The sequence below is a fragment of the Apostichopus japonicus genome, chromosome 22 (assembly GCF_037975245.1).
Source record: "Apostichopus japonicus isolate 1M-3 chromosome 22, ASM3797524v1, whole genome shotgun sequence".
Classification (NCBI taxonomy): domain Eukaryota; kingdom Metazoa; phylum Echinodermata; class Holothuroidea; order Aspidochirotida; family Stichopodidae; genus Apostichopus; species Apostichopus japonicus.
The window spans coordinates 19,567,639-19,594,926 of record NC_092582.1 but is presented as its reverse complement, the minus strand read 5'-3'; the positions used below and the strand labels follow the sequence as shown (position 1 = coordinate 19,594,926).

General features: G+C 38.3%; 1 protein-coding gene across 6 annotated transcripts in view; it reads right to left on the bottom strand.

The window, feature by feature from the left end:
* LOC139964320 (uncharacterized) overlaps positions 1–13,111 on the bottom strand; it is a 30,854-nt gene extending 17,743 nt beyond the window's left edge. For 2 of the 6 annotated variants that reach the window (XM_071965834.1, XM_071965835.1), the window contains exons 1-4: positions 6,463–6,914; positions 4,867–4,966; positions 4,317–4,386; positions 2,938–3,165 (exon numbers count right to left, since the gene is read on the bottom strand). In XM_071965834.1, the coding sequence (XP_071821935.1) occupies positions 2,938–3,165; positions 4,317–4,386; positions 4,867–4,966; positions 6,463–6,632 (568 nt within the window). In that variant the 5' untranslated portion in view covers positions 6,633–6,914. Of the gene's footprint in view, positions 1–2,937; positions 3,166–4,316; positions 4,387–4,866; positions 4,967–6,462; positions 6,968–8,415; positions 8,632–9,786; positions 9,857–10,468; positions 10,569–10,913 lie in introns of those variants that run through there. The other 4 variants (XM_071965832.1, XM_071965833.1, XM_071965831.1 and 1 more) reach the window with 4 other exon arrangements.
* Positions 13,112–27,288: the final 14,177 nt, after the last annotated feature.

Here is a 27,288-nt window from a genome sequence, read left to right as displayed (position 1 = left end):
GTTTTAAGCCTGCACGGCGATCATCAGACAACATCTAATTTGTGAGGTAAGCTTGCAAACCTTCGCGCCAAAGACAACATCAACATATCCGTTCCACTTACCACAATGATTATACTGGTGTGATAACGTATTACAACATATCAATGTGAGTGTATGACGCATTAATGTTTTTGAGTTTCTTTCAATATTTAATGCCGTTAGAAGAAATAGGTATGTGCAACGTCAGTGGCGTAGCTACGGGGGGCCTGGGGGGCCGAGGCCCCCCCATGAAATCGGCTGCCCCCCCCACTGCCCCCCACTGGGAATGGGGTAAAAAAACTGGTAAAAAAAAAAACTCATCAGTGCCATTCACTAATATTTTTTGTTCAATAATTTGGGAAATAGAGTTACACAATTTTCTCGTCTGCATCTGGCAGAATAAGAATAATACAATATCTGTAGTAATCATGAGAATGGTCACACAGCATGGCATGGCAATGGTCGATGCGACCATACACCACGAACCTTGTTGTGCTGCGCGATATCGATATCTACCAATACATGTAATCGGTCATCGATTGGCACAAAAACCCAGATTCTGATGACAGCTGCCTCAAGAAACCCAATAAATGGCCTAATTAGCACCGAGCCACCAATGTGGACCATTACCGAAACATCGATGCGTGTTAGTCTTCCATCCCCTTCCTCTAATGCTATTTAAGTCCACATGTGGGCATATCCTGCAAACCTACCGGTAGCTCACAGGGGTTTGGGTTGGGAGAAAGGCCTTGACACCTTGAAACGACAAATGATGCCAACCATAGGCGTACGAGGAGGGGGGCAGGGGGGCAGACTGCTCCCAAGAGGAGAAAAAAATTCTCCTCATAGGCTGCCCGAATATTTCAGGACTTTTGCCCGAATTCCTTGTCCTCTGGAAATATATATATATATATATATATATTTTATGTTAATGCAATGGAGGTAAACGACAAAGGCAAATGAATATATATAAATGAAAATCGTAATCATGGGAGGCCCGTGGTTCGAATCCCGGTGGAGGCTGAAAGTTTTTTCACTGTTCTTGATTTTCCAACTCATTACGATTTTCATTTATATATATATATATATATATATACATACATACATACATACATACATATATATATATACCGGGGAAAAAAAGGGGGCACGTGCCCCTCCCCCACTTTTCCTCAGGTTAAAAATGTGCCTTTCTTTCTACATAAAAATTGAGGTGCCTCAAGTTAGCAAGAGGCCAGGAAACCAGAATGAACACTCGGGAAGGGCCGTTTCCGGCCATCTGAGGGGTTTGTAAAACCAAAAATTTGCTAGTACGCTCCGCGCCAACCGAAGGTGGCGCTCCGCTCAGATAGTCGTGCATACAACTTTGCAAATCCTGGCTAAGCCCGTGACTTTTAACGAATTTCTGTGAGTCAAACTCAAAACATTTTCGAATGGAAAAAATTTGTTAAGATATTAACAAGAAAAAAACTCTAATTCGGAAGATTCCTACATTAGCAACTAGCATGATATCACCTCATTTTGTCTCAAAAGAAAACTTGTTCCTTGCTTCCCAATTTGCGAATTGGATATTGCAGTGCTAGTATGCATATTTTCCTTAAGGGGGGGGGGGGGCGTTGATGGATTGATGTGAATACACAAAGAAGATAATACAATAAGAGTTATAAAGGGTACTGAATATAAGGCTGCATCATTCCAATCGAATTTCTGCAAAGTGCCCTTTGATGTCGGTGCCCCCCCCCCAGATTAAAAGTGCTTCCGCCGCCCTTGACCTGGATATCCCCGACATGAGTGTATAAAAGAAACATTTTCTTTTTCATGGATGGTGGGGGGGGGGTGCCTACAAGCCTAGAAGTACAGGTTTATCATATTCTTTGTTATATTTTATACTTTTTTGTGAGACAAATTGCAGTCTCACCCGACACAGCGACATTATCCCGCCTACGTGTCGTTGAACAATGTATGTTTTTTCTGGAGGTAGCTGAATACTGTGTTAAAATAATAAATAAGGTAACTAAATATAGGAGCTTAAAAAATATACTGTCCCATTTTTCCCCTTCAAAGTGATGTTACCATTTTTTCTTCTTCTAATTTACCAAATTTTTGGGGAAGTGTAAATTTCTAAAACGTGAGATTATAAAATAAAGAATGTTTAGATGCAACTTGCAAGGCCTCAGAAGTGCCGTTTCCGGCAACCTGAGAGGCATTGTGTGCCAAAAATTTTCTTGTACGCTACGCGCCAACTGATGGTGGCGCTCCGCTTAGATAGTGTCACGGGAACTTTCAGGCACAAAAAGTTCTGCCCCCCAAACTGAAATGGTCCCATACGCCAATGATGCCAATTTCCCTCAAGTTAAAAGTCTGGCTGAGTTGGCATGCAAGGCCAGTCAGCATTAAAGAGAAAAAACTTTTTTTTTGCATTTCTGTCACCAAAGTTGCACATCTTTTGGTTGCTATTTTGCCTCACAGGTGCCATCTCCTGCGATCTGGGGGGGTGCTGAAATCTCAAATTTTCTCTGTACGCTCCGCGCCAACCAAGGTGGCGCTCCGCTCAGATAGTAACCTCCGCCCCCCCCCCCACAAGAAAGAACAGACCCCCATGGCCCCCACTCAAAAAATCTTAGCTACGCCACTGTGCAACGTACACTCGGTGTTGTTGCAGTTAGAACTGTAAAGCTATTACAAGGCTAGTACAGCCATCGTGTAATCGTGAGGCGCACAACGGTCTAGTTAGGAAGTCTACATACTAAACATTTACGACATTTCACTTCTATTTAAAGCATGGCGTAGGCGATATCAAGTAGCGTATAGATCCTACAAAAGTTATGCACCGGACTCTGATATTCCGGCCTGGTGAACTGTTTCAAACCATAACCAGTTTCTCTTGATGACTCAATGAGAATCGAGTTTTTAACTTACTCAGTGAACCATTGGACTCAGTGAATTCAATATCGTCACCATCTACTTCCAACCACAGTTGCTCCGTCCCTTCAGTAACAACAAACCTAACGTTCTCTCGCTCTCCCTCTCCCTTTCCACTGTACGTATAGGTACGTAGAGAGGGTACCTCAAGTGGGATGAAAGGTTCAATGTCTGCATAATCAGAATTCCAATAAAACCCGCCGAACTCCAGATACGGATTACCATCTAGATAGGGAACAGAAAATATCATTCATGAACCTAATGAAATAACCAGCAAGCCGATCGGCTCATTGTGATTCCTTGACACGACTTTGACAGAAAATAATACCGCATGTTATAGTAGGCATTCTTGGGTAAAAAATAAGTTGTTCTGATTTGTAAGGTTGGAGAAAATCGTGCTTACAGGGTTTTCAGACCGTGACATTTGATGACCTCAAATAACTCTTGACCTTTTACAACTGTTGTACTCACTAAGGTGAACCTACACATCAAATGCGATTAATTAACGGTGTAACATTGTATATACTATGTTCACAACGTTTCAGACCTTGACCTCTGTGGGCTTTGACCCTTACCAAAACCAGTAGGTTTCATAAGTGTACTCAGTTACCTGGATTCATAAGCTACGTATGAAACTTGAACCATCTCTGCATTAAGTAACACGAATTCCAGTTTTTATTATGTGTTTATTTAAGAGTACATTTTAAATACATTGATCCATTTGTCAACAAAAAGTCATGTTTAAAAACAAACACTTCTAATTTATGATAAGGGGCGAAGTTGGGCGACACGCCATGTTACTATACACCACTGAATATGCTTAATTACATATTGGCAGTGAACTACACCTTAACTTCGTTTTATGTCTTTAGACATTGCGTTAGACTTGTCAGCCTGATTACCTTTGACCGTATATACTCGATTTATATGACATAGTGGTAGATATCATCAAACAACTTAAACAGCAAACGTTCTCCTCATATATCTAAGCCTTTATGCTTTTCGCTTTTTTTTTGGTATAACAATTTGTACAACACCAACTCTGTAAAGAACACAAAAGTAAATGTACATTCGGCGTTCCATACTGTTGGTGGGCTATGTTCTCTATTTGCCTGCCATAGTTCCTTATGGAGTAAAGGTAATAGTATGGTTATATAATATTATCGCATCCGAAAGTACATTTTGGCAACAATTCAGACTTTTGGGGTGTCGGGGTGGTGGGCAGGGGTGAAAGTTTTTTCCTAAGTTATAATTGTTAGTTTGTACAAACACATTTCATTGACGCGTTCTGATGACTTAGACCTAACATTGTGTCGAATCGTGGTTTTGAGCTCATAAAAATTTCTAGACGCCGTATCTTGTTTCACCTGAATTACCTGATTTGAATCCGATTTCGAGGATCGCCACAATTGGAACAACTTTGTCATTTACCTTTCTTTCGACAGCCTTGAAGAAAACAGAGAGGTGGAGAGAGAAAGCTTGATTGGGTGTCATGACAATTCACCAATGATAATATATTTGTCACTGAGATAATATGGGCAAATTATTTCTCTTGTCGATCATAGTTCTGCTACAAATGGCATAAAGCACTATAACACACATCATATTCAAAGAAGTGTTGAATGTAACATACTCGTAAACTAATGAAGTTTGGCATTTAGGTATGACTGATTGGTATATGTCGACATGTACGCCAGTAGCCAGGCGAGAGAACGAGAGCCGTGGCGAACATTATGCATCTCTATTATTGTTCAACTTTCTGTGTATTTCCTACGTATGAACCTGTCGACATGTAATTTCATGTTCTCAAAGAAATCAAATGGTCTTTAGTTATTAGAAGACTAAAATAAACAAAATTTGGCTATACGGAAATAAATATAATTCGTTCCGTTTTAGAAAAAAATATATTAATCATGAAAGAATTACAAACGCGATCACCGAGAGAGAACGAATCGATTCGAGGATGAGGTCAAATGAGAACTGCTCAACAGGGAGTTTGTTTACTGAAATCAATCGATCCGAATGCCTAGATAAAATAGATAAAGGAGAAATATTGTAGAGGTTTTCATGATGAAAATCTTTCATCTGGCCCTCTTCAGTAACATACTTTCGTAACACGAACAATAGGAAAACAATTATGAAAAAAGAACGTTTTGTACTCGAGACCTTCTTCCTGTATTAATAATAATGATTATTCATCTGGTTTATTTGAGGTGTACGGCAAAATTGCCCATTGAGTCGATATTTGATTATCATAAATATTGAATTTCTCCCAATCCAAGTTCGTGCTAGTAATACTTTTAAAGGTATAATCATTAACAATCATCACTTCAAATTAACCCAGTATGCTGATGATACTACTATTTTCTTAGACATTGATATTAATTCCCTACAGGCTGTTTTGATATACTAGGTGACTTTCGGGCTTGGTCATAAATTATAACAAATAATCTCCCTTCCCTTTAGGTCCTACTTATGGCGATACTCCTGCTTTGTTCAAGAATTGTGGTAAATTCATCACCGGTGGCCCTATTAAATCATTAGGTATACATTTCACAAACCAGAAACCTGCTATTTACAGTCTCAATTATATACCAAAACTTTCTCGTCTCAAAAATACTCTTTAAGCAGTGGTCCACTCGTGACCTCACTTCCTATTGACAGAATTACTCTGATTAAAAGTTTCGCAATCTCTCAACTTGTTTTCTCTTCTCTGTTCGGCCAAACCCACCAGATTATTTTATGAATGACTTCAATAACATTCTATTCAGTTTTATATGGGACGGAAAACCAGATACAAGTTAGTCTTGTTAAGATCCTAGTATGAACAGCCTAGTGTAAGTTTTTTCTTCCCCAAAGCTATTTTCCCGTATCTATACTTGCTGTACTGCCCAGAGAACGACAGCGGTAACGCTTTCGATTGATACTAGGGTCTTGCACATTTCTCCCAAGCTATGTTTTCTTTTGAATTTGGAAGATTTGCTTCAGAAAAGCAAAGAAGCCAATCAGGTTTGCCAGTTGGGCCCACTTCACCCAAAAATGTTTAATCAAGCCCTACCTCCTGCAGTGAACATCACTTGGCCTTAGATTGGTTTGTACACTGTGAGACGGTCACTAATTGCTGTGAAAGACACATGATCTCACATGACACATTATTTCATAATAATAATATGAATAAGGATTTTGTGGTTTACATAAGGTCACGCCCCGATTTGGAGAAATGTTCAAGACTAGGTTTGAATCGGACAGATCCTCGGGCATGTAAAATACAGTGGGCAAGCACATTCGTGGTAGGCAGAAACGGACTCTGAGGCATGTACAGTTGCACGCGATAAAAAAAGTATAACAAACGGCTTGGCCAAGACTAGATACAATTAAACTCTCATTCATACAGAGAGGGTGAACTTAGCATGATTACTGTTCGCCTGTTCTTATAAGCAATGTAAATCGCTCTTGTAAAAAGCAACCGATCATGAGTGATCGTAATTGATTAGAAAGTTATTGAGATGGAAAAGTATTTACCTGATGCCTCCATCGTGGAGAATTCCGCCTGGTGAAATATGTTCAATAAAGAGATGCTTCCCACGGCCATTTCTGGTTTCTCTCTGCACTAAGAAGGCTGATAAGTCGACGCTAGTATAATGCAGTGTGGGGTGCGTTAAAGACAACGCCGATCTTCGCAGCAGCGCCATGTTGTTCTAAAAAACTACAGATTAAATAAATCGGATAGCTGTTAATGAATGTTTGGTAGATCTACCGGTACGTTTCTTTCGCGTTTCTTTGGCTTCTTTCGCGAGTTCCTGCTTGCGGGAAGATCACATATACATACATACATACGTTTCCAGATCTTGTATGGTCGAGTATTCCCAAACGAGAACACAATAGACCGACGGACTGCAACCCTTTGCTAGGTAAGGTAGGTAGGTCTAGGTAAGGTAGCTTACGTATAACAATTGTAGGACGTCTATAGTGCACTGAGAGCGAAGAATGAAAAATACAGCTTGTACTAAATGAAACCGGAACCCAGAGAAGAAATATAATTTCCTGTAGTTATTACATTATGGGGAAGTGAAAGAGCATTTTGGCTTATGTATTACATTTCGGGTCATGGATCAAAAGTGATGAAAATATATACCAAATGGGGGGGGGGGGGGGGGGGTGGGTGATAACTGTAGCTTAACGAAACTGGATGTATACAAACTTCTTAATGAGTAGATGGTTGGGTCAATGATCACATAAAGGTAAACAAATACCCCATGGGGAGTCCTGGCACGGTAGGTCAGTATTGGTAGACGGGGACTTCGAGGACCTCTACCATGTGTTCGCTCCTAAACTCTGGCAATTGAAAGCTACCATAGTATGTTAAGCCATTGATTGGTATCGGATCAACGTGCCACAGTTCACTGTGTTCGATTGTGGAAGTATTTCCTTCCGACCCTTAGATTATATAAAAGTTAACACAACATAGATTTACAGACTAACCGTCCGGACACGTTTCGAGAATTTATAAGGCATATTAAAATGGAGGTTACTTAGTTCAAGGGGAAATCTGGCGTTGCTAAAGAAATGAGAGTTATACGATGTCCACGAAATATTTTGTTAAACGTCTCGTGTATTTGTCGCACAGTTAATATCATAATAACTGCCAGGTATATTTTAAACTCGACACATGCATGGCTGCAGATCATATTGAAAGTCCACGATAGAGCAGAAAATCATTGAACTACATTGTTAACGTTCACATTCAAATTGTACGTAGGTTTTGAAGGCTTTGAGCAGTGCATCGGCCGATCTGCCGATATATATATATATATATATATATATATATATATATATATATATATATATATATATATATATATATATATATATATATATTATATATATAGGAAGCCTTGGCAATTAAGAAGCTCTCCTTGTAAAAGTTCGCTATGATTCAAGTTTAAATGATTAAAATAAAAAAGATCCGACATACCAATTTCACGATTAGTTTGATGGGTCAGCATTATAGTTTCGGGTATCGTCGGGTATCACCTATGAGCCTCGACCTTATTTACATACATTTAAACTTAATTATTAACATCAGTTGATTCAAGGGCAGTTCTGACCAAAATCACCAGATTCTTATTGTTAATCTTATTGTTGTTTCAAATCTTTCATCAGGTATTGTTGGACTGTGTTACGATGATGATAAACATCTCAAAAGTTGTTGTAGTTCGAACTATAAAGCTATTTTAAAGCTAGTACAGTCTTCGGATAACCCTGAAGCGCACAACCGTCTGGTTAGGAAGTCCACATATTACTAAACATTTACGACATTTAACATATATTCAACGCCTGGCGTAGGCGATATCAACTAGCGTAGATCTTACAAAAGTTATACACCGGACTCAGATATTCCGGCCGCTGGTGAACGGTTTCAACCCATAACCAGTTTCTCCTAATAACTCAATGAGAATCGTGTTTTTAACTTACTCTGTGCACCAATCGACTCAGTGAATTTAATATCGTCAACATCTACTTCCAACCACAGTTGCTTGGTCCCTTTAGTAACACGAAACTCAACATTCTCTTGTTCCCCATTGTACTTATAGCTTAATAGATCGGGGACTTCAATTGGGATGAAACATTCAATATCTGCATAATCAGAATTCTAATAAAACCCGCCGAACTCCAGATACGGATAACCATCTAGATAGGTAATAGAAAATATCATTCATGAACCTAATGAAATAACCAGCAAGCCGATCGGCTCATTGTGATTCCTTGACACGACGTTCACAGAAATTATGCCACGTGCTATAGTAGGCATTCATGTATAAATTAGTCTGAAGTCATTCTCATGTGTACGGTTGGAGGAAATCGTGCTTACAGGGTTTACAGACTTTGACCTTTTATCAGCTCAATGACTCTTGACCTTTTACAACTGTAGTGCTTTGGTACTCACTAAGGTGAACCTACACATCAAATGCAATGAATTAACGCTGTAACATTGTATATACCATGTTTACCAAATTTCAGACCTTGACCTCTGTGGGCCTTTGACCCTTACTAAAACCAGTAGGTTTCATAAATGTACTCAGTTACCTGGATTCATTAGCACGTATGAAACTTGAACCATCCCTGCATTAAGTAACACAACTTCCAGTTTTTTAATGTGTTAATGTAAGAGTACATTTTAACTACAATTATCAATTTCTCAACAAACAGTCACATCTTAAACACTTCTAATTTATAATTAGGGACGAAGTTTGGCGAAACACCAAGTTACCATACACCACTGAATATGCTTAATTACAATTTGGTAGTGAACAAAACTACACTTTAACTTCGTTCTATGTCTTTAGGCATTGCGTTAGACTTGTCAGCCTGATTATCTTTGACCGTATATAATCGAGTAATATGAAATAGTGTTAGATATCATCAAACAACTCAAACAGCAAACGTTCTCCTCATATATCTAAGCCTCTTTGCTTTTCGCTTTTTTTGTATAACAATTTGTACAACACCAACTCTGTAAAGAACACAAAAGTAAATGTACGTTCTGCGTTCCATACTGTCGGTGGGCTATGTTCTCTATTTGCCTGCCATAGTCCCTTAGGGAGTAAAAGGTAATAGTATGATTATATATGATCGCATCCGAAAGTACATTTTGGCAACTATTCAGACTTTTGGGGTGTCGGGGTGGTGGGCAGGGGTGAAAGTTTTTTCCTGAGTTATAATTGTTAGTTTATACATTCACATTTCATTGACGCGTTCTGATGACTTGGACCTAACATAGTGTCAAATCGTGGTTTTGAGCTCATAAAAATTTCTAGACGCCGTATCTTGTTTCACCTGAATTACCTGATTTGAATCCGATTTCGAGGATCACCACAATTGGAATAACTTTGCCATTTACCTTTCTTTCGACAGCCTTGAAGAAAACAGAGAGGTGGAGAGAGAAAGCTTGATTGGTTGCCATGACAATTCACCAATGATAATATATTTGTCACTGAGATAATATGGACAAATTATTTCTTTTGTCGATCATTGTTCTGCTACAAATGGCATAAAGCACTATTGCACATATCATATTCAAAGAAGTGTTGAGTGTAACATACTCGTAAACCAATGAAGTTTGGCATTAAGGTATTACTGATTAGTATGTGTCGACGTGTAGGCCCGTAACCAGGCGAGAGAACGAGGGTCGTGCCCCGCCCCAAGCAGGCTAATGGGCTCCTCCTTGTGTTAACACAAAAGGTACAAACAAATTCACAAGTCAGCCGACACGAATATTTTGCATCTCCGTAAATTGTTCAACTTTCTGGCTATGGACCTGCCGACATGTAATTTCGTGTTCTCAGTGGAATCAACAGTTTGGATTTTAGTTATTAAAAGAAGATTGGAAACATATAACAATCATTCGTTCCTTTGTTGTTGTTGAGTATATAATATATATATATATATATATATATATATATATATATATATATATATATATATATATATATATATATATATTAATCAGGAAACAATTGTGCATTACCAACGCGATAACAGAGAGAGAAGGAATCGCTTCGAGGATGTCGTCAAAGGAGAACTGCTCAACAGGGACTTTGTTTACTGAAATCAATCGATCCGAATGCCTAGATAAAATAGATAAATAAGTAATAGTGTAGAGGTTTTCATGATGAAAATCTCTCCCTGGCCTTCTTCATATTTAAGGACCCAAAGGGGGAATTAACTGCTGATCCCGCACGCGTGGATACCGGTCTACTTCCCATTCACTTAAATATATATATATATTTAAGTGAATGGGAAATAGACCGGGTGAGAACGATACGACTGCCGTAAATCTTGTGCTTATCAAATTGAAAGGAAACAAACACAATTAAGTATTCCCCCATATGAAGCTTCAGTACACTTTGATTTACCTTTGCAGTGAATTCATGTAATTAATTCGAAAATTATTGAGATGGAAAAGTATTTACCTGATGCCTCCATGGTAGAGAATTCCGCCTGGTGAAATTTGTTCAATAAAAAAATGCTTCTCATGACCATTTATGGTTTCTCTCTGCACTAAGAAGGCTGATAAGTCGACGCTATAGTATCATGCAGTTTGGGGGGCGTAAAAGACAACGCCGATCTTCGCAGCAGCGCCATGTTGTTCTAAAACATTACAGATGAAATAAATCGGACAGCTGTTAATGAATGTTTTGTAAATGTCAAAAAAGGTCTTGTCTCACTAATATTTTTGAGTTTATGGAAGATGTAACAAGCTCACTGAATTGGGCAGAAGTCTGTAGATATTGTGTTCCTGGATTTTCAGAAGGCCTTTGATAAAGTTCCCCACCAGCGTCTTTTACTTAGGCTGAAGAGTATGGGTGTCAATGGGAATTTACTGTCTTGGATCGAGAATTGGCTTGGTTATAGGAAACAGAGGGTGGTAATTGAAGGCTTTGCTTCTTCTTGGCAGGGCGTTACTAGTGGGGTTCCACGAGGGTCTGTTTTGGGTCCCTTGTTGTTTGTTGCCTAAGTGACATTGACGGAGATATTTTGTGTACAGCTAAGAGGTTTGCTGAAGACACCAAACTGTAGTCTGAGGTCTCTTCCAAGAGCGATTCTGAGAAATTTCAAATGGATTTGGATTAGAATTTTCCTGGTCTCAGGGATGGCAAATGCTTTTTAATATTGATAAATGCAAGGTGATGCATATTGGTAGTAGTAACCAAAAATATACCTACAATAGCATTATACTCATCTACTTCACGTCAGCGATCAACAACTATATATGCACTGCCACTGGCGGATCCAGGGCCTTTGTTTGGGAGGGGCCAAAGTGGCATTAGAGTGATATGGGGGAGGGGTCTAAGGGGAGGGGGTGCCCCCTCCCCTTTGGAAAATTTTCTATTGCTGAATGCCGTCAGATGCAATTTGGTGCGACAAAAGTGTACAAAGGTGATTTTAATTTACTTCTAAAAATTTTTTTTTGGAATCCTGGTGATGCCTACATGTAAAATGGTGGCACTTAGAAAGGCTTTTGTCACCCAAAATTTTCTGAGAAATATGCATTTTTTTGTGTGTAACATCAATAAATTGAATAGTAGGTGATGATTCATTCTTTCCCGTGGCATGAAAATGTTCGCTGCTCGCCCCAATGAAAAGAAATATAGGCTAATTTGAGGTTCAAATGATGCTGTAAAGGAGGTTTTATACTCTATTATGCTAAATGCTAAGGAATGATGGTTGCTAAGTCAAAAATTTATGCAAATTTTTTATGTATACTTGACAATTACAATGCGGTTTTTCGGACGCTTGTGCGGGTCAGCGGGTTTGGGTGTAAGAATGCGGGTCTAATTCCGCGAATTGCGGGTCAGTTGGGAGCTCTGCATTTAATTTTAAACCAGAAAACAAAAAGGTTTAGACTAGTCTATCACTGCTATTCCTCTCGATATTTTTAATTTCCAATCATATGATTTAGCGGATGTTCACTTTTTGGCTCACCTTTGGGGGGCCATGGCCCCCCTTGGTCCCCCCCTTGGATCCGCCAGTGTATAAGTATTGATCCATTGTGCTTTATATTATTATATCATAACCATATCAAAGCGCTGATAGTAAGCTTTACTTGTTGGAAAAGTACTAGAATGCTCTTTATATACCAGCATTTTTAAGTTGCAAAGCTCATATGACATAGAACGACTATCTTGTTTCTTGTAATATGATTTTTTGTTATTGAAACTAAAGTAACCATGAACAGATCATTTACGTATCCATGCAAGAGATTTTAGTTAATGCTACGCGTAGAGTTGAATCTTTGCCAAATTTTGCAATCAGACAGTTGATTATGTTAATTTTTGGGAGCTTTCAACTATTTTTACATGTTGAGGAAGTTGGGTGAAAATTCCTAAGTCGACCAATGCTTTTTTGTACATGCATCTTAGAAACTAAAAAAGGAAATTATTTAAATTTTCGTAAGCATGCACCTTTAAGAGATAGTACCTTGATACCTTGCCATCCATAACTGGACACAAAAGTTAAAATATCATGACTGTAGTTCACTATTCATGCATGATTGTAGATGTACGGGAAACCCTCTTAAGTGTTGAAATGAAAGGTTGAATTCATCAAATATTCTGGATTATTTGTGTTGTCATTCCTCTTTGTTGTCTCTTATATGTGCTTTTCTATTGTGATCTACTTAAAAAACAATGAATCAAGCTGCTTTTAATAATTAACGTATGAAACACTTATGAACGGGTGCTATGTTGAAATCGCTGGCAAAATTTTACATAAAAATTTTGTAGTTGCGTTACATGCTGATCATGTAAAACTTAACAAAACAGCAATCATATGATTTAGCGGATGTTCGGAAACACTTTTTGGCTCACCTTTGGGGGGCCATGGCCCCCCTTGGCCCCCCCCCCCCTTGGATCCGCCAGTGTGTACTGCAGCGCACTGGCGTAGGAAGGTATTTTTGTCAGGGGGGCTGATGCATGATGGATTGTGATCGCCGTCCTGGGGGAGGGGTCTTTAAAATTTCCAAAGGGGAGGGGCCACCCCCTCCCCTTTGGAAAACTTTTGAACAATTAGAGGCCATCAGATGCTGTTTAGTGCCACAAATGTCTGAATTTGTAATAAAATTTTCTCATATTTCCTGATTTACTTTACTCATCTTGCGTGCAGTTGCCAGGCGTGTACGTGCTATACGTGATATGCATGAACTACGGAGTAGCGGCGATGGTGTATGTACTATGTCAGTATGTATGCCTGACCTACCGTACATGAACAAAACAAACGGAGTTCTGTACACACTGTAGAGTATAAGCTAGCACAACCTAAACATGCAGCACATTGGTCTGGACGAGGTTCGATCCTGACTTATTTTGACGGTATGCTCAAACGCTAGCGAATTTCCGGCGGAGATTGTGATTCCCAATAATCGCAGTACTAAACAGTCTGAACAATGGTGAAAGAATACGTTCTGAATTTCAGAAAATAGTTCAAAAATGAAAGGGGTTTTTACCCTCGACGACTGGGGGCGGAACCATACTTCCGCCCCCCCCCCATGTATTCAGGTGGGGGGCTGTCGCCCCACCCCAGCCAGCCCCGCCCCGCTTCCTACGCCCTTGCTCCAGCGTTGTTCTGCGATCTCAAACAAAGTACACATCATAACTTGTTTCTATGGTGATAAACCAGGTATTCAGCAGTGAGGAATTTAAAGCAGCATTTTGCGTTGGGTCGCTTTTTTCCACCTTTTTAACGTGTGCATCGATTTTTTTAGATGTATCAATCATAAAACAGCAAACTAAGATACCATGATCCAAGTTTCACCCTGCCAAGAGCGTTAATTAGCGAGTAATTAACGATTTATGTCGATAACGAGTAAAAGTGTCCTCGACAAAGTTTTCATATCTCCAAATCCACTAGTTTGAATTCCACCAATCAGTGAATAGTATGTTTATTCATGAGCATTTTGCGTTTGGTCGCCGTTTTCTACTTTTTTGACATGTCCATCGAGTTTTTTTACATACATCAAATCACAAAACAGCAAATTAAGTTATTAGCCAAGTTTTTCCCTGCCAAAAATGTTAATTGGCGAGTATTCCACATACAAAATTAATCGCATTCAGTTCCCAAACCCACTAGTTTGAATTCAACCAATCAGAGATGCAGGTTTAGTTATGAGCCGTTGCTAAAAATAGATTCTAGACTTTGCGTTGGTACAACCAGGGAGTTGTTATGCAACTCTCTGGTACAACTGCCATATAGACTGTACACAAATCAAGCGTGGTGTTATATTACGTATCTGTCAATGACGTTCGTAGTGTTTAAATATTCATATTATGGGCGAGGTTTATTGGGTTCCCAACGGAAAATATCTTGGAGAACAACAAAGTTCAAAGTTGCAATTTTTTCGACTTTTATGCCACCATTTGAAGTAAAATATAAATAGATAAGCTAGTTATGTATGTCGTTATGGCATAGTGGAGTCAGTGAGGTTGAGAAAAATCATAGAAAAGGACGCAAAATGCTGCTTTAAAGCCAAGCTACAGAAATGTACAAGGCTTTCTCAAAGGAAATGGATGAAATTCTTACACGGATAGAAATCAACTCAGGCAAGGTCCGTGAAATTGAGGTTACAAACGATCAGACAGAAGCAAAAATGAAGAAACTTCAAAACAAAGTTTCCTCTCTCGAACATAAGTGCGACCGAGCGCCCAAGGAGACCAATGATGTAGAGCAGTACTCGAATGAAACTGAACACGGATTAAGTTATAAGAGACATTGCATCGCAAAAACTAAGTGTAGACCTGAACCAATTCGAAATCGATCGATCGCACCACATTTGGGAAACAGATCAAGGAAAAACCAAGGGCGATTATCATAAAATTCACCAAATATGAAGCTAGAAATATCTGCATAAAAAGCCGTCGTATTCTCAAAGGAACCACCGATATAATCAAAGACGATTTAATCAAAACCAATCAAGGGCTACTCCAGAAAACAAAAGCCCCCCCCCCCCCCTCCTTATGTAAAGTCCGCCTAGTCACACAATGGCAAAATCATCGCCCTAATTAACGAAAATGGTACGGAATTGACCAAGCTAATCTGGAGCATCAACGACCTTCAGAGACTGTAGTTGACCAGCATGTTCCTGCTGAAAATACCGTTTATGCCAAAGGTGATCCAATAGAATTATAAACTTCTACACTTTTTTTTTTCCTTTCTAGTACTTTACCTCTTTATTTCATATATATATGTCACTTTATTGCTGTAAATGTAAAACCACTTTAAGTTCTACTAATCATCTAAGCTGTCAAATATGTGGGGTTTCTTCACATTTTTTGCATGTATTATTAACTATGATTGTTCTTCGAGGTTGTGGACCTGTAAGTACTGTAATGTTGATTTTCCTTTTAGTATGGTAACCAACAATACTGATTTTCTTGACTTATGAAATGTCAATCATTCACAAAACAGGAATCCTTTCGATCTTACCTTAAATCTTCCCGATCTATATAGCCTATCGATGATTCAAATAACTCTACTCACTGTAAGTACTACAACATTGACAATTTCAATAAACTAAAACCCACGAATAATTTTTCACTCTTTCCATTTGAACGGTCGGAGTCTGAACAAAAATGTTGATCAGGTGCGTATCCAGGGGGGGGGGGGCGTTGGGGGCGCGAGCCCCCCGGGTAAGAAAAAGAGAAGAGAAAAAAAGAGAAGAAAAAAGAGGGGAAAAAAGAGGGGAAAAAAGAGGAGGAGGAAGGAAGGAAGGGAAAAGAAAAAGAAGAAAGAGAGAAAAAGGAGAAAAGGAGGGAGCAAAAGCAAAACGCGAAGACACCGGGAAGAGAAAGAAGAACAGTGACATCATTACAGCGCTGAAGGGTAGCCAGTGACGGATCAATGATTTCGTAAAAGTGTGACTCACCCTACCCCTTACACCGACAACTCCATTTTTTGACGTTTCCATTTTCCTCTCTCACTAATGATCTATATATATACTATATATGGTCTATCATAACGCGTGTGTAGAATTGTGCTATGAAACCAACTGTGGCTGGTCTCGAACTCGACCGTGTCGTCGGGGAACATGACGCATTTTGGGATGGGGACGACCGCCCGCCCCCCCCCATTCAGCATTTTTTTAAATGATATCGCTAAGTAATTTCAAAATAAAAAGTGCTGAGAGGCAACCTACAAGGCCTGGGAAGTGTCATTTCCAGCGATCTGGGAGACATTTTCGGCCAAAATTTGCTTGTACGCTTCGCGCCAACCAATGGTGGCGCTACGCTTAGATAATTTGCCTACAGGCTTCGCCCCTCCCTTGGCAAATTCCTCGCTACGCGCCTGTTCGAATTTGTAACGCAAACATCAGATATCACATCATATCAGTGAGCATGAAAATGGCGTTCCAGGATGAAAAGCCTCAAAACTGTCCGACTTGCCTGAAAAAATAATCTAAAATTTTCGCGCGCGAAGCGCGCGTTCAACGTGTTCATGTCAATATCATATAAGCAAGCATCGGTTATTACATCGCATGCCATCATGTACCGTACGGTCCGTTCAAATTGCGCAGTATACCGCGGGATGCTAATGTAAACAACGACATGTCTCATGTAGATGTATAAAAAGCATGGAGGTCCAATTATGTCAAAACTCTCTTTTACATTAGTAATGGCGAATTAGGGCCTGCACCCCCGCCGCGCAGTGGCGGAGCGTCCATATTGTCAGGGGGCGGATGCCCCCCCTGACGGACTCAAATGGACTGCTGGCGCCTTTTCCAGCTCTTTACCACTTTTTACTTATTCGTGATTATTGACTTTTTTATTGCGCTCTCATCTACTTATTGACATTTGTCACATTTTCTTGGTGTAATTTGGCGATGACACCTTATTCTTCGTTTATCTGCAAATTAGCCAGGCCCGGAAAGGGTCATTTCCGGCGATCTAGGGAGTATCTTTACTCAAAAATTTTCTGTACGCTACGCGCCAACCAGTGGTGGCGCTCCGCTTAGATAGTGTCGAAAGCGCCCCTTCAGACCATTCTCGCCACTCCTGACCAATACCCCTAGCTCCGCCACTGCCGCCGCGCCTCCTACGCCTATGTGTGTAGTGTTTGGTTTCGGAAATATCTGCTATTTTTTCATTTCCTTCAACCAAGTTTTATAAGAGCCGTTATAACAGGTTTTAATATTTGTACACCAATAAATTAACTGTCTGAATTTTCGAAAATTTCTGACCAACATTCTACATCACACTTCCCTCTACTCGTGCAATTTTGACTGGTCTGTTAGGGGTTGAAGGAAGTTTTTTCTATATTGGTTGTCCATAGATGAAATTTTGTACAACATTATGGGTATGTTTTCAAGTGAGTTTATTCACGAGAAATGTGAATTTTCAAATTCTGAACAAATATGGGGCTTAAAACCTTGAAAAGTGGGGCTGACGGGTATTGTGGGCCGCGACGTAGAATCACCTACAAAAGCAAAGACCCACAGGAGATGCGATCAGGTCGAACATGATGTGTGCCGGGTTGACAATCTTCAAAAAGATTATGGATGGAAAAAAAAACTATTAGGAAATACTTGGTTCTCAGGCAAAAAGTGTACATCTGGTTGGTCATTTCAAGCCCGAGAAGTGCCGTTTCCGGTGATCTGGGGGGTTTCAAAACAAGAAATTTTCTTGTATGCTGCGCGCCAAACGATGGTGGCGCTCCGCTTAGATAGTAATTCGCGCCCCCCGGGTTTGAAAATCCTGGATACGCGCCTGTTGATCCTATCTCTAACTTCCTATCTCTTTTAGACCATGAGTTTACAGTATACTTGGGTTCTCGGAAACCTGGTTCAGAGTTTATCTCAACTTGTTCACTTTGACGGTTTCACATTGGTAGAAAGTCATAGGACTCACAAAAAAAGGCGGAGGAGTATGTCTTTTTATTACTAATAAAGTACAATTTACGAAGCGCAATGAGATCTCTGTTTTTAATGAAGCAATCGAAAGTATTTTTTATCGAAATTACAGACCCTCTATGTTTTAGTGGTAAGCCAATCATGGTAGGAATAGTTTACAGACCTCCACGTGGTTCTCTGAAGGAGTTTAATAATCATATTCTTAATATCATGGATAAAATAACTGCTGAAAATAAGAATGGCTATATTATGGGTGACTTTTATCATCGATCTACTGAAGGAAAATATCTCCGATGTACTCAACATGTTTTTCTCAAGTAACTTTCTTCCTTGTATTACTAAGCCTACACAAGTAAAAGATGAGTGTATTTCTTTAATCGATAACATCATTTCCAATGTAAGCACTAATTTGTTGTCGATTCTTTTCTCTCAGTGATGAGTGAACTTTGATAGGACCATATTTATAATAACAATAATGAAAATTCATCCTACGATAATTTTACTGCTACCGTGAAAGATGTTTGTGATATTTGTTTTCCGTCTATATCTACATTACCAACTTCAAACGCCGCAAAAAGCGACACCCGTGGATAAGTAGTGGCATTCTCCAGTCAGAAAAAAAGCGCAAAAACAAGCTTTATAAAAATCTCTAAAGAATCCATCTAGCTCCAATGTAACAATTTATCGCAATTATAGTAACAAGTTAAACCATATCATATACGTATCTCTAAGAAAAGGTATTTTACTGAAAAGTTTAATGATTGCAGACATGACATTAAGAAAACATGGTCGGTAATTAACAATATCTTAAATAAGAAAAGAAATAAGACAACTTATCCTACTGCATTCAATCACGACGACAATGTAGTGACTGATCCTGAGGAAATTGCAACTGCTTTTAATAGTTTCTTTGTCAACGTTGGACCTTCTTTGGCTGCAGCTATTCAGAGTAGGACAACTGCTAATTCTTATCTCGGTAGGCCTAATTCCTATACAATTTTTTATGGCACCAATGAATGAGGAAGAACTCATTACAGTGGCTGTATACCTTGCTTGTCAACCAATCAATCAGCAAGTTTTGATGACATGAAACCTGGCATAATTAGAAAAGTTATTTCATATATTTCCAAACCACTAGTTCACATTGTTAATTGCTCTCTGGCAAGTGGGATTGTTCCAGATCAGGTCAAAATTGCTAAAGTCATATCAATTTACAAGTAAGGTGACCCAACTCAATATATGACAACTATAGACCAGTTTCTCTTTTGTCAACTTTCTCTAAGATTTTTGAAAGAACCGTGTATAAATTCGTATTTTTTTTATACTTCATTTACCATCACAGCGTCATGTATTATGGTCAATATGGATTCAGGCCTAAACACTCAACAGAGCTGGCACTTGCTGATGCAGTTGACAAGTTATCCAATGTCCTAGATAATAAGAAGATTTCAATTGGAATTTTTCTTGATCTTTCGAAAGCGTTTGACACCATCGACCACAACATTTTGCTTTATAAGCTTAATCATTATGGCATCAGCGGAGACTGCCTTGAGTGGATAACAAGTTACCTTAATAATAGAATCCAATTTACAAGTTTTAACGATACTAAGTCTATAAGTCATATCGCTGCGGTGTTCCTCAAGGCTCTATCCTAGGTCCTCTACTTTTTATTATCTATATAAATGAAATAAGTAATGTTTCTAATCTATATTCTACGATCCTTTTCGCGGACGTTTCAAGTGTCTTTTTCACTGGTCATGACCCAAATGTATTGGAACATTTTATTAACTTAGAACTTAAGTGTCATGATTGGTTTACTGCTAACAAACTTTCACTAAACCTCTGGAAAACTAACTATATCGTTTTCAGTAACAGAAAGCGTAAGGCCGATGAAGTTAATCTAGATCTTAAAATGAACAATGAGAGTCTTCAAAGAGTGAATTTCACTAAGTTTTTAGGTGTTTATATGGACTCCCGTTTAACATGGAACATACTGCATACTATAGTATGGCCTGGTACCAATCACACATGTTTAAAATACTTTTTGTTCTTCAAAAAAAAAGCAATTAGACATGTTTCATTTGCCAATTACAATGAACATACAGGTAAACTTTTCAAAGATCTTAACATCCTCAAGCTCCCGGATTTAAGAAATGTACACATAGCCACATTTGCGTATGTTGTGAAAAAAGGAAATAAAATAAACGATATAAACGAAATCTTAATGGTGAGGAGTTACAGGAGGTCTTTTGTTGAAAGAGACCTAGGTATCTACATTGGCCCATCTCTGCAACCTTCTAAGCATTGTCTCGAAGCTGCTAAACGAGGTAATAGGGTTTTAGGTTTGATCAAGAGGAACTTCAGTTTTCTGAAAGAGGACATATTTATTAGGCTTTATAAGCAGTTGGTTAGGCCTCAGGCTTGGAACAGGGTTGGAACCCATATTTTGCTAATGATACGGAAGTACTCGAAAAGGTCCAGAGGAGGGCTACTAGGATGATTAGTTCCTTAAAGTTTGTTCCTTCTTATAGACGGTTACAACTGTTGAATCTCACCACACTGGAGCTTCCGATTTTCAAGATTGTGTATGGTTTTGACAATTTATCCTTCACTGACTTTTTCATGTTTGCTAATAGGTCATTGTCTTAAACTCCAAAAGTCACAAAGTAGGATGAATATTCGGATTAACTTTTTTCTAACAGGGTTGTGAATGAGTGGAACGGTTTGCCTGAGAAAGTTGTACTTGCAAGTACTGTGAATGGGTTTAAGAATGATTTGGACAAGCACTTTAAGCATTGTAATCGGGTCTGTGTGTTCGTCTCTTCAGTTTTGTTCTCTCCTATGTGGTCCTAGATGGGGACTTGAGTGTCCCTCCTGATCCTCTTTTCTGCTATACTAAACTAAACTAAAATACTGGTGTGTGCAAAATTTGCAACAATGCAGTGTACAGATCGGCCGTACTCAGTGTGTTCGTCTTGACTGTACTATGGGGGTATTAACAAGAATAAAAGGGAAGCAGCTGGTTCAACGCTATCTTCAAGAATGGTGCCTCCCTACACTGCCCTGACCACACATCTCCTGACCTCGCCCTATTTTACCTTCAGCGACACTTCAGCGACACAATTGTGCAAATTTCAGCTCGGTATGCTGGTGACTGCACAGGCGATGGCGAGAATAACAGCTCTTGTCAGACCTCTACAGCTTATAATGGTCTATATATATATATATATATATATATATATATATATATATATATATATATATATATATATATATATATATATATATATATATAAATATATATAAATATATATGTATATAATTATAATAATAAATATATATAATAATAATAATAGGTTACCAGTATACCATGGATATATTTAGGACCCAGTCCTCTAACAGACTTAAACACAATCAAAATTATTTTAAAGTACACCCTCTCCTTGATTTTAAGCCAATGGAGATCATGGAATAGATCAGTCACATGATCATATCTACTTTTACCATATATCAATCTTGCAGCAAAATTTGAACAGATTGGAGTTGATCATATAAATGTTGGTTAATACCAAAATAAAGTGAGTTACAATAATCAATATGCGAAATAACCATGGATTGGACAATAATGCTTAACTCAGACTTAGTAAGATAAAACCGCATTTTAGAAATATTTCTAAGATTCTTAAAGCACCTGGCTTTAAGTGAACATATTTGATGCCGAAAAGACATGGTATCGTCAAAATGACCACCAAGGTTACGAACAATTTGATCAAAACGTATACACAATCAACAGAGTTAATAATAACACCCTTGATGTGAATCAGTTTTAGTATAGGAGGGGGACCAAATACAATTATTTGGGTCTTGCCAGGGTTCAGTTGCAAATAATATTTGCGCATCCAACGTTGGATACCACCAAAGGAGGATTGCAGAGAGTCAACCAGAACTGATCCTTGATTATGGTGCCTGAAGTGTTTATAAACCTGGTGATCATCTGCAAAACCATGAATATTAAAACCCATTCTAGAAACTTCAGCGTAAAGTGAACGAATATAGATGTTAAATAAGACCGGACCCAAAACAGATCTCTGTGGCACACAAAACATAATAGTAATCTGATCAGAAGTACAGCCCCCTATTCTAACTCTTTGAGATCTGCCCACAATAAAACTTTTAAACCAGTTTAGGACAATACCAGTAATACCAATTTCATTAGATTATACAGACAAAAGTACATTATGGTCAATGGTGTCAAAAGCCGAGCTTAAGTCAAGGAGTACAGCACAGTAGCATGTCCACTGTCACTGGCAACTAATATATCATTAGTTACTCTCAAAAGGAGGGTTTCGGAACTATGGTATTTTTTGTAAGCAGATTGCCTGGAAATATTGAGGCTATTTGAGTGCATGTGAGTATTCAAACGTTTAAGAACAACTCTTTCAATCAATTTACCCAAAAAAAGATAGATTGGAGATCGATGTATAATTTTTTTAATTGTTATGGTCTAAGCCATTCCCTTTGATGACAGGAGAAATATCTGCAAGTTTTAGACCATCCATGCTGCCAGTGATGAGAGACAAATTAACGAGATGACATATGCAAGGAAGAAGAAAATCAATATTACTTTGTAGGAGATCTCTCGGAAATATGTCACTAGGGGAGCATTTAATTCCAGTATCATTAATTATCTCCCTTAACTCATCAATACTGGTAGGTTCAAATTGAGATAAGACAACTCCACGAAAAGCATTATCAAGCTGTTCAGAATCTCTGTCAATGTCCTGAAAATTAGACCGTATTTGTGCTATTTTGTCGTTAAAATACTCATTAAAGTCATTTGTAAGAGTTTGTAGAGAAACAGTAGGTGGAAGGATTTTGGTTTGATTTTTATCAAGGAAATTATGCACAAATTTGTAAAGGGCTTTGGAATTCCCCTCACAATTTTGGAACTTGATTCAAAAGAAATCCCTTTTCTTTGAACGAGCCATTGTCGTAGTGTCCTTTCTAACTTGAAGATAGACGTCTTTGTCAACAGTTAGACCAGAGTTATGCCATTTCCTTTCTGCTTTCCTGCGAAGACGCCGCTGATTTACATAATCAGTGTCAAACCAAGGTGCCGTGTTAACAACTTTTATTCTTCTGGTCACTAGTGGGGCATGTTTATATATGATCAAAGCGATTTTTGAATTATATATGTCAACTGCATCTTTGAAATTCGTAGTCACTGCTTCGTAGTTGGAAAATTCACGGTTTATATCACAGGAAAGGGCTTTTGCATCAACAGACTTCACGTTTCTAAAGGATATATCTTTATACTGATGCTGATCGCAGCTGAGTAAAACATCAAACTTAATAGGAAAATGGTCGCTCAACGTAATATTATCCAGAACGTCAACAGTTTTTAGATCCACAAGATGCTCACTGGCAACCACAACATCCAATGTATGACCAAGATTGTGTGTAAGTGAATTCACATACTGTATAAGCCCAAATGAGTTCAGAGTATCAGAAGAAGATTTGGCAGTAGAGATGTCAATATGAATATTTATATCACCACATAAAATAATATGATCATTCTGGATCATCACATCCTGCAGGAAGTTATCAAATTCATGAAAAAAGCATGTAACCAAAACGGACTGCAGCCGATATAGCGAGATTATCAGCAGTTTCGAATTATTATTACACTTCAGTAAGAGTGAAGTGTACTCAAATGAAGTAAAGTTTCCAAGAGAAATGGTTTTAACGTCGAAGTCAGGTTTATAAATAATCGCAACACCGCCCCCGCGTTGGTTAGTTCTGAAGCTATGGGTAATATTGTAGCCAAATTCTTTGATGACACTTGTAGTTGGATTAATGTAATCAGTGAGCCAAGTTTCACTAATGAGTCCAATATCAATGTTATTGTCAGTTAAAAATATCATGACATCTTCAGTTTTGTTGTTCAATGACCTCACATTCCAACAGACCATTTTCAAAGGTGAATTGACCTGATTTACTGTCTCTAGTTTTTTGAAGAATTATAAAATGATATGCTTTTACGAAGTTTTTTCTGCTCATTAATGTAGCAAGGACAGGAAAACGAAAATGCACAAATGCACATATATATATATACAAATATATATATATATATATATATATATATATATATATATATATATATATATATATATATATATATATATTTGTTTTGATGTCCTGTTTATAAATATTTATACTGGAAATAAATAAATGAAATAAAAACTAACATTTCTGCACAACTCACACCCCTTGGGTTAAACACTGGGTGGGTTGGTCTGATTTGGATAAGGTGTGGGGGGGGGGGTAACCATAGGGTGGCACTATCACATGGGGTGGAATTACACGGTTTAAGTGAGGTAAAAAAGTTAAATGAGTGTGAGTATATGAGGATGTGTCTGTGTTTGGTTTTATTAGATATATTTTCTCCTTGCTGTCAACTTGGTCTTATGAGAAATTGCCAATTTGAATTGAGACTCAAAAGTTAACCAACTAACCTTTAGTATCTTTTCGTCTCAGTTCCAATATCTGTGTTGTTGATATCATACCGTATGTATAACCGGTTGGTTTGCTGGCAGAAGGGGAGACTTTCCAATGGTGTTTTCAAGTATCAGGAGTGACTGCGAACAGCAAGCTAAAAACTATTAACATAGCCAACGGGACTGCATGATTTTGGTTAACCCTGGTTTTATATAAGAAACTCGACTTTACTAAAATACGGTAACGGACTAAACGCTATGCTTACAGTGATGGTGCGGTAGAGATACACATATATATATATATATATATATATATATATATATATATATATATATATATATATATATATATATATATATATAAATATATATATATACATATATATATATATATATACATATATATATATATATAGTAGTGTGCGATGTGCATATACGCGATGTGACATGGCAAGAAGCGATAGATAGTGTGATTCTAAATGATCTGCATGAGAGACAAAATAAAATACGGTATTCTACTCTGCTACAATAAGCTATATGTTTTTGTATGTCCCGAAGTGTTGTTGCTTCTTCTTTACCGTGCCGTTTACTAAACTGGTATACTATAACCGACGGCATATTTCTATATTTCCATTATTTCACCAAAGCCAAACTTATCATATTACTTTCCAAGAAAAACCTTTACTTTGATGACCATTGCATCGTTCCGCGAATATTGATTGGGGCCGGGGCGGCGCAGCGGGGCGGAAGCGAACGATGACATGGCAGATTCTCATAAAGGTCTACAACAAGACATCGGTGATGAACCATGCACCCATCTATGTATGAAACTGATCGATAGCTCAGGGACATGAGAATCTTTAAACCTGTCGTAAAACTTATCTTAAACACCAAACCAGGTTGAGCGATTAAAGTAAAAATGTATGTATGTATGTATGTATGTATATGTGATCTTCCCGCAAGCAGGAACTCGCGAAAGAAGCCATGGAGGCTTGTAGACTCGCAAGCTGACCGAAGCCAATCTCTCGGCACACTAATACACTTTCATTTGCAAAAATACACTTTCACACTTTCACTCGGCACAAAAATACACTTTCATTTGCTATAATGTTATAGCCGATAACTTGATGGCAGCAAACTATGTTCTACAAGTACTAAAATACCATAAGAATGAAGTTCACAACCTTGGCTAATGAAATTTCAAATTCAAATGATGAAGGGAAGAACATTTTAATTTTCTCATGTGAATTAATACTGGTGTAGAAATGTGTCTCAGTTGGGAATATTTCGTTGTTGTTAGAATCCAAAACTAATGTAATTATTAATTTGTAAACACCTACTAGGCCTACTGTTTATCTGGGGAATCAAAACAAGGAACATGATTTAACTTGATAAATTGTAATGGATCCTTTATAACATACTTTTCATGCTATTCCGTGTTAAAATCGTGTAGCAATCAGCTGGTCTAGTTAGGTTTTAGTCCAATTAATGAATTAAAACATAGGAGGATTTCAGTTGCATTTTTTTATGTGGTGTCATTTGAATGTTCGTACATGACGTATTTTAGGTCTAAACAGGGACGTAGCTAAGGCCTGATGATTGGGGGGGGGGGGGGGTGTAGTGGCTGAAATTCCAACTGGATGGGTTTTGGAGCCAGAAAATTCCGACTGCTGCCTTGTACCCCCCCCCCCCGCAATAATCGTCAACGATACGGTCAGTGTCAGTCAGACACCACATATTTCGCGACTGCACTTATGTTCCGAACTTTTTTCGATACATTTGTACCTTATGGGGCAAAGTTTTTGCTTATGATGATGGCACTTTTAAGCTTCCGTAAATTAGCATTGTGTGTTTTAATTGTATACCATAGAGACAATGTATATCCCAACGACGTAGCCAGGAATTTGAGAGAGGGAGCACTTTTTGCGATTGATATGGGGGAGGGGTCTAAGGGGAGGGGGTTTCCCCCTGCCCTTTGAGATATTTTTGAACAATTGAAGGTCCTTAGATGCGATCTGGTGCAATTTGTTGCCAGTTTCATCATTATCATATGATATCATATTATCAGCAGATTTTGTTTCCTGTTTGAATTCTTTTACATGTTCTTTTACATAATATATCAGAAAGACAAACATAGTGCTCTTTTACAATTTTTCCAGAAGGATGATTCTTGTTTATTGTCAAATGTCTGGACTTTAATACATTTGACGAACTTAACTGATGGACAATATAAACTTTCATATTTTGTAATACAGCCAGATGTGCAGTGGCCTAAAAAAATATCGTTATCGTATTAGCAGTGTAATAATTATATATAGGAAGTGCGTATCACGTACGATTGCTAGCTTAGCTTCATAACATGCTGTTCGTGCAACAACTTAGGAAGAATCATAGAAAGGATGAGAACGAACGTTGTCGACGTCGGTGTGCATACGGTTCGTGTCATTCCAT